The 13,562-nt window shown below is 42.9% G+C and overlaps 1 protein-coding gene across 2 annotated transcripts in view; it reads left to right on the top strand.

Moving 5' to 3' along the window:
- The first annotated feature begins 12,004 nt into the window (after positions 1-12,004).
- LOC106569569 (zinc finger E-box-binding homeobox 1) overlaps positions 12,005-13,562 on the top strand; it is a 114,743-nt gene continuing 113,185 nt past the window's right edge. Inside the window, exon 1 of one of the 2 annotated variants that reach the window (XM_014141050.2) lies at positions 12,005-12,134. In XM_014141050.2, coding sequence (XP_013996525.1) covers positions 12,077-12,134 — 58 coding nt within the window. In that variant the 5' untranslated portion in view covers positions 12,005-12,076. Of the gene's footprint in view, positions 12,135-12,165 lie in introns of those variants that run through there. The other variant, XM_014141051.2, reaches the window with a different exon arrangement.

Below are 13,562 nucleotides of genomic sequence, written 5' to 3'. Positions count from 1 at the left end.
CCTAGCTCCTAACCCTAACCCTAAAGCTAACAAAATGTCCCCAGTTGGTCCAATTTTTGTTTGTTTACTATTCTTGTGGGGACTTCTGGTCCCCATAAGAATAGTTAAACATGTCCACACACACACACACACACACACACACACACACACACACACACACACACACACACACACACACACACACACACACACACACACACACACACACACACACACACACACAGGGTGAGCAGCAGTCCCATAGAACAGTACTACAGCCCTCCACACACACACACACCCAGACACAACCACACCCAGTCACACACACACAGACACAACCACACCCAGTCACACACACACACAGACATACACACACACACACAGACACACACCCAGACACACGGTCCCAGTGGGAAAGAAGTGATGCTCAGTAACATTACACCCTGTCTTCCTTACATATGTGACTCATTACCTAACCCAGAGAAGACTAATGACAAACATCGTTTTTTAGACTTAGAGGCAAGGAAAGATGGAGAAAACACAGGACAGGAAAGATATTTGTCAATCAGTGAGAGAGGTAGAGACAGAGAGAGAAACACAGAGAGAGAGAGCGAGAGAGAGAGAGAGAGAGAGAGAGAGAGAGTCCGAGCACCTGGAATGGTCCGATTGATTACTTTACTGTGCTTCTATCTTTTTTTTCTTGTACCTGGGGTCAGAGGGTAATGTACGTCCCAGGTCAGGCGGGTAATGTACGTCCCTGTGTGATGATGTGGATCAGGTCCTGTCCACTGGTTTTCTGCTCCTGTGTTGTGTGTGTATGTTTGTGTTGTTTTACACCTGTTGGAAGAGATAAGCCGGTCCGCTAGTTGACTCCAGGTCCAAATACGTGGTCTGAGGACAACCCGGAACTAGGTCACCTTTTTATCACAAACGCTTCTGACATTATAGTGTGATTCCGTTGTGACAATCAAATAACCTTTTTTTTCCCTACAAATCACAACTCCAACACCCCTTAAATGTTTCTTTTAAATATCACTTCAATCATTTCAAGTACTGTAATCATGTTAGCAAACACCTTGAGTTCTATTGACTAAATCTTATCACATGCACCTAACACAGCCAAGCCAACACTGATGATGTGTTGTGTTCAGCTGCTGTGCATGTTTCATAAGCAGTGTAACTCTGACTTCCCCTATGAGCAGGGAGGCACTGAGAGAGAGCCCAGTTTGGTTCCACTGGTGCCCTTATTAAGTTTGTGTCCCAAATGGCACTATATAGTGTACTACTTTCGGCTGGGGCCCTGGTTAAAAGTAGTGCACTAAATAGGGAATAGTGTGCCATTTGGGACTCACATTGCATGATGCATACCTCCTTCCCAGACCAACAGCAGCATCAAGGCTCCCAACCAGTTTAACGTCACTGCAGTCAATTGGCCATATTACGGTCCTATTTCAAGCCGGATTGCATTTATTACCACATACAAAATCCTATGTGCCTCTGCTACTGTACGTCTCACCGTACCCACCGGACTGTACGTCTCACCGTACCCACCGGACTGTACGTCTCACCGTACCCACCGGACTGTACGTCTCACCGTACCCACCGGACTGTACGTCTCACCGTACCCACTGGACTGTACGTCCCTGTATTGGTAGGCTAGATGAATCCCTTCTCAGTCGATTTCTCAGTTAATGTAATTGATGTCTTCCATTGCAATGTGTGTGTGTGTGTGTGTGTGTGTGTGTGTGTGTGTGTGTGTGTGTGTGTGTGTGTGTGTGTGTGTGTGTGTGTGTGCCTATAGCCAGACCACAATCCTTATGTATGATGCACACACGCACGCACACGCACACACACACACACACACACACACACACACACACACACACACACACAAACACAGAGTTCTGCTGTTGTCTGCACACTGGGGCTGATTAAGTCTCTGGAAACATGAGTCATTTTATTTGACATTATTCGAGACGAAAGTCAAAGTCAATGTGCCATTCAATCATGACAGGTGAATGATGTATTACTAACTAAAGGCATATTAAAGGCCCAGTGCAGTCAAAAACTAGATTTGTTCGTATTTAGTATATATTTCCACACTATGCAGTTAAAATAATACTGTGACATTGTGAAAATTATGATAATTGCCTTTTAGTGTAAGAGCTATTTAAAAAGACAGCCTGAAATTTCAGCCTGTTTTGGTGGGATGGAGTTTTGGCCTGCCTGGTGACATCACATAAAACACGTCATGTTAATAGACCAATAAGAAAGAGAGTTCCAAACCTCTCTGCCAATCACAGCTAGTTTTCCCCTCCCCACTCAGAACACTCCCATACAATCTTAGCTAAATTCTTGCTTGAGAAATTGCTCTGAGCTAAGAAGCTATTTTTGTTTCTTGTCGACCATTTTAATTGAAAACAATCATAGCATGGTACTTAATTGTTACCCAGGAAAAATTTGATACAGAGATAAAAACGTCTGCATTGTACCTTTAAGTATGAACATCCTGATGATGACTTCACAGGGACACGTGTAGTACAGATCCCTCAGTTAACCACTGAGGATGTCATACAGTGTATTTAAATGGTCTTCACTTTTATCTCTATTTCTGTTGAATTATCTCTCTACAGGCCGCAGTATAGGACATCATTCCATGTGTTCCTTAATGGCTGGCTGTTATGTATTCACCACTAATCTATCACAAGGACAGCCTACAGTAGCCTATCGACCATGCACTGTAACAATGAAATGGTGGGTTGATCCAATCGATGCAAGATGATAGGACTACGAAACTACCGTAAAACTTGAATTAATAGTCTGGGTGTTTATTTACTTCAATCATTGAACTCAACAGGCACTTATTAGAGGCAGGCTTCTATTTGAGCCAGGCTTCTATTTCCTTAATGCACACAGCTTTTGCTTAATACAATTTTGAAAAGACTACCACAATGTTTACTGTGACCAGTATGACCGGTATAAGTATTATCATAACAAATCCATCGCAGAACAGACTTGCAAAGACTAGGCTGCCTATCATACACCCCTGACTTCACGCTTCAGAGCTGTGTCCATGGCAACCTCGTAAACAATTCATTTAGACCAGGCATTTATTTTCTGAAATGACCGGCTATCAAAAGGGGCAGGCTATTTGAGACTCCGCGTTTAATTGAAGTTTTACGGTAACAAAATATATCTAATAATGTGCCAGCCTCAATTGGGGTGAGGGTCCTATGTGACCCACTTTGTCTGTGTCCCAAATGGCATCCTATTCCCTATTTAGTACACTATATAGGGAATAAGGTGACATTTGGGACGCAGATCTCTGTTTCACCGAAGCCAACATGGCAGGTAGGTTGTGAGGACACAAACTCTAACGTCAGCATGCTTGATTGCACCAGGACATTAGCATACGAGTTACCAGGTACAGAGAGAGACTCAGGAGTGCTGTTATAGCTCAGCTTACATTAGTACAGCAGCAGACACGACAGATGTGCTCTCATTTAGACAACAGCTCCCTGCTCAGTCAATTTAGTTTTCCTCCCCTTGTAGTTCAGATGGTAATCATATTTTATATTTTGGGTGCCTGTTGGTTGAACATAAATGTTTTCATGCAAGATACTTCCAGAGATTGTCTCCTGGTGAGGATGGTTCAGTCCTGGGGATAGGGGTGGTTCAGTCCTAGGGATAGGGGTGGTTCAGTCCTGGGGATAGGGGTGGTTCAGTCCTAGGCATAGGGGTGGTTCAGTCCTGGGGATAGGGGTGGTTCAGTCCTGGGGATGGAAGTGGTTCAGTCCTGGGGATAGGGGTGGTTCAGTCCTGGGGATAGCGGTGGTTCAGTCCTGGGGATAGGGGTGGTTCAGTCCTAGGGATAGGAGTGGTTCAGTCCTGGGGATAGGGGTGGTTCAGTCCTAGGGATAGGGGTGGTCCTGGGGATAGGGGTGGTTCAATCCTGGGATAGGGGTGGTTCAGTCCTGGGGATAGGGGTGGTTCAGTCCTAGGGATAGGGGTGGTTCAGTCCTGGGGATAGGGGTGGTTCAGTCCTAGGGATAGGGGTGGTTCAGTCCTAGGGATAGGGGTGGTTAAGTCCTGGGGATAGGGGTGGTTCAGTCCTAGGGATAGTGGTGGTTCAGTCCTAGTGATAGGGGTGGTTCAGTCCTAGGGATAGATGTGGTTCAGTCCTGGGGATAGGGGTGGTTCAGTCCTGGGGATAGGAGTGGTTCAGTCCTGGGGATAGGGGTGGTTCAGTCCTGGGGATAGGGGTGGTTCAGTCCTGGGGATAGGGGTGGTTCAGTCCTGGGGATAGGGGTGGTTCAGTCCTGGGGATAGGGGTGGTTCAGTCCTGGGGATAGGGGTGGTTCAGTCCTGGGGATAGGGGTGGTTCAGTCCTAAGGATAGGGGTGGTTCAGTCCTGGGGATAGGGGTGGTTCAGTCCTGGGGATAGGGGTGGTTCAGTCCTAGGGATAGGGGTGGTTCAGTCCTAGGGATAGGGGTGGTTCAGTCCTAGGGATAGGGGTGGTTCAGTCCTGGGGATAGGGGTGGTTCAGTCCTGGGGATAGGGGTGGTTCAGTCCTAGGGATAGGGGTAGTTCAGTCCTGTGGATGGGTGTGGTTCAGTCCTGGGGATGGGAGTGGTTCAGTCCTGGGTGTGGTTCAGTCCTAGGATGAGGGTGGTTCAGTCCTGGGGGTGAGGGTGGTTCATTCCTGGGGGTGTGGAAAAAAGTTTCCAAAATGGTTTTACTGCTGAAAACCCTTTTTGGTTCCTGGTAGAACCCTTTTGGGTTCCATGTACTGTAGAACCCTGTGTAGAAAAGGTTATTCAAAGGGTTCTCCTATGGGGACAGCAGAAGAACCCTTTTAGGTTCTAGATTTAACCTTTTTTTCTAAGTGTGTCGTCATACAGTGTTCAGTGCTGTGAATAATGAAATATTACATCCATTCCAAAATAGAAATGCATATATATAGCCCTAAGAGCTGAGATGGAATGAAGCATTCTGTAAACGGTCTATTTCAGGCCCTGCACTAAAACTGACATCGGCCTATCTAAGGAAAACTAAACAGACTAGGGGCACGATGACCACTAAACAGACTAGCTGACTTTGGAAAGGCATGGGAGACATACAGCAAGTCCAGGCTCAGTAGGAAACCTGATAGTCGTCAGGTACAAGAATAGCTTGATGGGCCTGCAGTCTGGAAGCTGCTCTTGTGACCTGTAACGACCTGTCATATGGCTGCTTGTCCCTGTTGAGGAAAGGAGTGTAGCCTCCTGTATACCAGTACTCTGGTTTGAAGAGGACTGTGTGTCTGTTATTCCTCACTCTTTCCTCTCTTTGCCTCTCTCTCTTTCCTCTCTTCCCTCTCTCTTTCCTCTCTCTCTTTCCTCTCTTCCCTCTCTCTCTTTTCTCTTTTTGGCTCTCTCAGGACGTCATAAGAATGTAGGCCTGAATCAGAGTTTATTCTTAATTGACTTGTCAGGTGAAATAAAGGTTAAAAGCTTATGCGAGGCATGTGATACAGTGATAACAGTCTGAACGTGGATAGATAAAGTGGGAGGTAAAAAAGGAACCGTTTATAAAGAGAGGAATCCTGCAGACGTCATATTTCCCTGCTCAGTGAGAAAATCTGGTCTATTCTCTGTGTACAGTGTCACATCTCAGAGTATGAGTCCCCAATGGCACCCTATTCCCTATCTAGTGCAATACTTTTGACCAGAGGTCAATGGGGCCCTAGTCTAAAGACCACTATAGGGAATACGGAGTCATTGGGAATGCAAGCAGACTCAACCCATGAATGTCCACGTATCACATAACGTCCTGCTTGCTCACTTTCACTGGAAGTAAAGACACAAGCCAATGACAAAGGCCTAAAAGTGCAGTCTGTCTCAAACAAAATCAAATAATAATACATTGCAAGGCCTTTCATATTATTTTATATTCATAATAATCATTGTGTTATCATCATTATAATTAGGCAATCATACTTTTCGTAATTGTTGTTATCAATTGAATCATCATAATTATTTCTCTATAACTGTAACGGCCCTATGTGTAGCTGGGGGAGACAGTCAGGCGCAGGACAGCAGATCTGCGTAATCAAAGTCTTTACTCAAAAAATACAAATATACAAAACAAATCACGAGCCCACAGACGGACCGAATTACAACAATCACTCACAAACACAACATGGGGAACAGAGGGTTAAATAATAAACAAGTAATTGTTTGAGTGAAGCCAGGTGTGTAAGACAAAGACAGAACAAATGGAAAACGAAAAATGGATTGGCGGCGGCTAGAAAGTCGACCGCCGAACGCCGCCCGAACAAGGAGAGGGACCAACTTCGGCGGAAGTCGTGACATTAACATCATATTGCCTACAAATGTATAAGCTACTAAACTGTATGTGTGTGTGTGTGTGTGTGTGTGTGTGTGTGTGTGTGTGTGTGTGTGTGTGTGTGTGTGTGTGTGTGTGTGTGTGTGTGTGTGTGTGTGTGTGTGTGTGTGTGTGTGTGTGTGTGTCAAACAAAATAAAATAGTATTTGTTACGTGCTTCGTAAACAACAGGTGTAGACTAACACTGAAATGCTTACTTACAGGTCCTTTTCCAACATTTTCCATTTCATTTTCCATTTTAGTAATTTAGCAGACGGTCTTATCCAGAGAGACGTACAGGAACAATTACAGTTAAGTGCCTTACTCAAGGGCACATCGGCATATTTTTTTCAAAACACAGACCTTTCGGTTACTGGACCAACACTACCTGTTGCCCCCAAACAATGCAGAGTTAAAGATAAAAAATTAAGAAATAATTGTGAGACGATATATACAGGGAGTACCAGTACAGAGTCAATGTGCGTACAAGGTACAAGGTAATTGAAGAAGCTACACTCTTAGAAAAAAGGGTTCTGTGGCTCTCCCCATAGGAGAACCCTTTTTGGTTCCAGGTAGAACTCTATTTGGTTCCATGTAGAACCCTCTGTGGAAAGGGTTCTACAATGAACACAAAATGGTTCTAACTGGAACCAAAAGGGCTTCTTCAAAGGGTTATCCTATGAGGACAGCCCAAGAATCCTTTTTGTTTCTAGATAGCACCTTTCTTTCTAAGAAAGTATGTACATATACAGTTGAAGTCGGAAGTTTACATACACTTAGGTTGGAGTGATTAAAACTTGTTTTTCAACCACTCCACAAATTTCTTGTTAACAAACTATAGTTTTGGCAAGTCGGTTAGGACATCTACTTTGTGCATGACAGAAGTCATTTTTCCAACAATTGTTTACAGACAGATAATCTCACTTATAATTCACTGTATCACAATTCCAGTGGGTCAGAAGTTTACATACACTAAGTTGACTGTGCCTTTAAACAGCTTGGAAAATTCCAGAAAATGATCTCATGTGGAGGTCGACCGATTATGATCTTTCGACGCCGATACCGATTATTGCAGGACCAACCAAAGCCGGTACCGATTAATCGGCCGATTTTTTTATTTCTTTATTTGTAATAATGACAATTACAACAATACTGAATGAACACTTATTTTAACTTAATATAATACATCAATAAAATCAATTTAGCCTCAAATAAATAATGAAACATGTTCAATTTGGTTTAAATAATTCAAAAACAAAGTGTTGGAGAAGAAAGTAAAAGTGCAATATGTGCCATGTAAAAAAGCTAACGTTTAAGTTCCTTGCTCAGAACATGAGAACATATGAAAGCTGGTGGTTCCTTTCAACATGAGTCTTCAATATTCCCAGGTAAGAAGTTTTAGGTTGTAGTTATTATTGGAATTATAGGACTATTTCTCTCTATACGATTTGTATTTCATATACCTTTGACTATTGGATGTTCTTATAGGCACTTTAGTATTGCCAGTGTAACAGTATAGCTTCCGTCCCTCTCCTCGCTCCTGCCTGGGCTTGAACCAGGAACACATCGACAACAGCCACCCTCGAAGCAGCGTTACCCATGTAGAGCAAGGGGGAAAACTACTCCAAGTCTCAGAGCAAGTGACGTTTGAAACGCTATTAGCGCGCACCCGGCTAACTAGCTAGCCGTTTCACATCGGTTGCACCAGCCTAATCTTGGGAGTTGACAGGCTTGAAGTCATAAACAGCGCAATGCATTGCGAAGGGCTGCTTGCAAACGCACGAAAGTGCTGTTTGAATGAACGCTTATGAGCCTGCTGCTGCCTACCATCGCTCAGTCAGACTGCTCTATCAAATCATAGACTTAATTATAACATAATAACACACAGAAATACGAGCCTTAGGTCATTAATATGGTAGAATCCGGAAACTATCATCTCGAAAACAAAACGTTTTTCCTGTCAGTGAAATACGGAACCGTTCCGTATTTTATCTAACGGCTGGCATCCCTAAGTCTAAATATTCCTGTTACATTGCACAACCTTCAATGTTATGTCATAATTACGTAAAATTCTGTCAAATTAGTTCGCAACGAGCCAGATTCTGTATATCCTGATTCTGCGTGCAATGAACGCAAGAGAACTGACACAATTTCACCTGGTTAATATTGCCTGCTAACCTGGATTTCTTTTAGCTAAATATGCAGGTTTAAAAATATATACTTCTGTGTATTGATTTTAAGAAAGACATTGATGTTTATGGTTAGGTACATTCGTGCAACGATTGTGCTTTTTTCGCAAATGCGCTTTTGTTAAATCATCCCCCGTTTGGCGAAGTCGGCTGTCTTTATTAGGAAGAAATAGTCTTCACAGTTCGCAACGAGCCAGGCGGCCCAAACTGCTGCATATACCCTGACTCTGTTTGCAAGAGAAGTGACACATTTTCCCTAGTTAAAAGAAATTCATGTTAGCAGGCAATATTAACTAAATATGCAGGTTTAAAAATATATACTTGTGTATTGATTTTAAGAAAGGCATTGATGTTTATGGTTGGAGCAATGTGTACCTAAGCGATTATATGCAACGCAGGACAGGCTAGATAAACTAGTAATATCATCAACCATGTGTAGTTAACAAGTGATTATGATTGATTGATTGTTTTTTTATAAGATAGGTTTAATGCTAGCTAGAAACTTACCTTGGCTTCTTACTGCATTCGCGTAACAGGCAGGCTCCTCGTGGGGTGCAATGTAAAGCTGGTGGTTAGAGCGTTGGACTAGTTAACCGTAAGGTTGTAAGATTGAATCACCGAGCTGACAAGGTAAAAATCTGTCGTTCTGCCCCTGAACAAGGCAGTTAACCCACCGTTCCTAGGCTGTCATTGAAAATAAGAATGTGTTTTTAACTGACTTGCCTAGTTAAATAAAGGTCTAAAAAAAAATCGCCGTCCAAAAATACTGATTTCCGATTGTTATGAAAACTTGAAATCGGCCGTAATTAATCGGCCATTCCGATTAATCAGTCGACCTCTAATCTCATGGCTTTAGAAGCTTCTGATAGGCTAATTGACATCATTTGAGTCAATTGGAGGTGTACCTGTGGATGTATTTCAAGGCCTACCTTCAAACTCAGTGCCTCTTTGAATTGACATCATGGGAAAATCAAAAGAAATCAGCCAAGACCTCAGAAAAAACATTGTAGACCTCCGCAAGTCTGGTTCATCCTTGGGAGCAATTTCCAAATGCCTGAAGGTACCACATTCATCTGTACAAACAATAGTACGCAAGTTTAAACACCATGGGATCACGCAGCTGTCATACCGCTCAGGAAGGAGAAGCGTTCTGTTTCCTAGAGATGAACGTACTTTGGTGCGAAAAGTGCAAATCAATCCCAGAACAACAGCAAAGGACCTTGTGAAGATGCTGGAGGAAACAGGTACAAAAGTATCTATATCCACAGTAAAACGAGTCCTATATCGACATAACCTGAAAGGCCGCTAAGCAAGGAAGAAGCCACTGCTCCAAAACCGTCATAAAAAATCCAGACTACGCTTTGCAACTGCACATGGGGACAAAGATCGTACTTTTTGGAGAAATGTCCTCTGGTCTGATGAAACAAAAATTGAACTGTTTGGCCATAATTACCATTGTTATATTTGGAGAAAAAAGGGGGGTGGCCTGCAAGCCAGTGAACACCATCCCAACCGTGAAGCACAGGGGTGGCAGCATTATGTTGTGGGGGTGCTTTGCTGCAGGAGGAACTGGTGCACTTCACAAAATAGATGGCATCATGAGGGTGGCAGCGTAGCCTAGTGGTTAGAGCGTTGGGCTAGTAACTGAAAGGTTGCAAGTTCAAATCCCTGAGCTGACAAGGTACAAATCTGTCGTTCTGCCCCTGAACAAGGCAGTTAACCCACTGTTCCTAGGCCGTCATTGAAAATAAGAATTTGTTCTTAACTGACTTGCCTAGTTAAATATTTAAGTCATTTAGCAGACGCTCTTATCCAGAGCGACATAAAGGTTAAAAATAACAATGAGGTAGGAAAATTATGTGGATATATTGAAGAAACATCTTGGTCGCAAATGGGTCTTCCAAATGGACAATGACCCCAAGCATACTTCCAAAGTTGTGGTGAAATGGCTTAAGGACAACAAAGTCAAGGTATTGGAGGGGCCATCACAAAGCCCTGACCTCAATCCTATAGAAAATCTGTGGGCAAAACTGAAAAAGCGTGTGTGAGAAAGGAGGCCTACAAACCTGACAGTTACGTCAGGAGGAATGGGCCAGAATTCCCCCAACTTATTTTGGGAAGCTTGTGGAAGGCTACCCGAAACGTTTGACCCAAATTAAACAATTTAAAGGCAATACTACCAAATACTAATTGAGTGTATGTAAACTTCTGACACACTGGGAATGTGATGAAAGAAATAAAAGCTGAAATAAATCATTCTCTCTACTATTATTCTGACATTTCACATTCTTAAAATAAAGTGGTGATCCTAACTGACCTAAGACAGGGAATTTTTACTTGGATTAAATGTCAGGAATTGTGAAAAACTGAGTTTATATGTATTTGGCTAAGATGTATGTAAACTTCCGACTTCAACTGTAGGTAGGGGTAAAGTGACTAGGTAACAGTAGCATATTTGGTGAGTGTGAAAGTGTGTGAGTGTGTGTGGCGTCAGTGTGTGTGTGTGTGTGTGGCATGTGTGCGCGTGTGCGTGTGCGCGTGTTGTGTGTGTGTGGGCGTATGTAGTGTGTGCAGAGGTGTCATGCCCATAGGGGGCACAGGGGCACTTGTAGCTTCAAACAGCTGAAAGTACAATATTTTTTGTCATTGAAAATATATTTCAGTGGTTTAGATGGTACAATGACATTAGTTCTACACTGTACATTGCTTGTTTTGTCACATTAAATGAAATTAGGCAAAACTATTTGTTTAACAACCAGAAAATGGAGGAGCAATTTCTGCATATTGCACCTTTAAGCATAATGATTCTGGCTCTAAATTACAAGAGAACGCTGTTTTAGGTATTTAAAAAATGCTAAATTCTCCAACTTCCAACTCCCAGCCATCCTCATGTTCTTTGTGCTCCCTGTTTTCTGGTGTGCACGATGCCTCTGAGTGTGGGTGTTGGGGTGTCACTGTAAGTATGTGTGAGTATGTGGATAGAGTCCTGTGTGTGTGCGCATAGAGACAGTGCAGGAGAGTTAGTGCAAAAAAAGTGTGTGTGTGTTTGTGTGTGTTTTTACAAAACTGTTATAGAGTAGTCTACGTGTGCAGCAGCAACAGTCCGGCTTTTAAGAGGTTAATGCTCTGTCACGTGAACGGTTGTCTGTCGCTTGAAGGAGCTTCTCCTTTCCAAATGTGAACTTCATACTAGTAGCAGGCAGCCTAATAATGGACTGTCTATTACCTGTCAAAATGTTACCTGTTATCAAAACAACTTGCCATATCTATTTGACCATGTATCCTATCTGTTCGGCAACAGGCGCAAACACGCTAGTGTCCGGCCTAATCAAAAGCTCGGGATGGACTCACGTGCTGCCAGTAGGGGGATTGACAACGCGCTGAGGTGAGAGCAGTGGGGAAGGTGTTGTCGTAAAGCAGAGAATGTCGTAAACCAGGTGCAGCTCAGGGAGGGAGGTAGAGTGGAGAGAGGAGGGGGTACGGGAGGGAGGGAGGGGGGGGGCTGACTCGCTCCGGCAGCATTCAGACACAGCGAAAGGATCATGGCGGATGGCCCCAGGTGTAAGCGCAGAAAACAGGCGAACCCGAGGAGGAATAACGGTAAGTCAAACTCCGTAAAACCGACGGGAAACGATTCAGTGAGACGGACTACGTACTTTTGTGTTCATTTAACTCTGTTCGTCGACTTTGGGACTTTTCTGAACAACGTTTTAGGGACTTCAAGTGCTGGAAAGTAGTAAATAGCCTATATTCCAGTGTGCTGTGTACCGTTATACCTGTCTCGCTTCTCTCTCCGCCTAGCGGTGCATTGCTCGAGCGTACCGTTATACTCGCCTCTCATCCCGTGGACTGGAGGTTAACTTTTCTCCTTGTTTTTCCAATACACAAGCTGCAATGTCTTATATTTGTTCTAATAAATCGTGATGTTTGCTACCTTTTTGCTCAACAAAAACTTCTCAGCTAAACAGGCTAGCTTGCTAACGTGCTGCCCCAGCCATGCAGTTCAGTTAAGCTGAGCCACCTGATATTTTGTGCTGAAAATAACGAGTAGATAACGATAATAGCTAATAGTTGGTCTTGTTTTACTACCGGGTAGCAGAGTTATTTGAGTGTGATGGAATATTCAGCAATGTGCTTTTGTAGAGTCACTGATTGCATGTCATTCTCGACTTGCATTATATTATTATCTAAAATAAATAGCTACATATTTTATTCGGGATTGTGTTGAGTTGTTTTGGATAACAACCCCTCCGGTTAGCTGCCCGCAACACTTTTTTTGATACATTGTTTGTCGCGTGGTTTGCTTAAAGGTAAGAGCTGTGTTGTACAAATTGTTGTTTTATTTAGCCACTTTGTCAACTTAAGATTTTAATATATTACACTCAGGCATCTCGTGGTGTATGCTTTTTGGGTAGCATAACATTGTTTTGGGCATGGTAGGTGATATGTTTTAGTCCTCAAAATAGAGCTTTTTGAATCATTTGTGATGATTTTCATTTGTGGAAGATAGTAGTTTACCTGTTATGCTGGGTGGTGCAAGCAATGCAGGAAAGAAATGGGCGTCATACAGCTTTCCAATGTGTGTGAGTAACTGCTGCAGTCTCTAAAAGGAATCTAGCTTAGCAGCAGCAACAGCACCAGGCGAGAGCAAGGAATTGTATTATTTTTTTAATTTAATTTGATTGTGAAGAAAATAGTTCAATTGCGCAACAGGAACACAAATAGGATAATGATTATCCGTTTGCTAAATACACAAAACACCATAGTACATTTCACAACATTATAGCTACAATAACCCAGAACAGCTATTTTATATTTCTGATGTATCCAAATCAATCACTTGATTTATGAAGATGGTCTGCAGATTATTGTAACTTGGATTTGACTTTAAATTTTAATCAGAAAAGAGTAGCCTCCTCTCATTGGATAACCTATTACCTGTGTTCTAACTATCTTCCTCACTTTCACTCAACCTACCAGCCAATAAAATCTTATTTTAGGTAAATACCGTTATATGAGTGGTGAGAT

The sequence above is a fragment of the Salmo salar genome, chromosome ssa14 (assembly GCF_905237065.1).
Source record: "Salmo salar chromosome ssa14, Ssal_v3.1, whole genome shotgun sequence".
NCBI lineage: Eukaryota > Metazoa > Chordata > Actinopteri > Salmoniformes > Salmonidae > Salmo > Salmo salar.
Note: the sequence above shows the minus strand (reverse complement) of the source record. Positions and strands in the feature narration are given on the sequence as shown.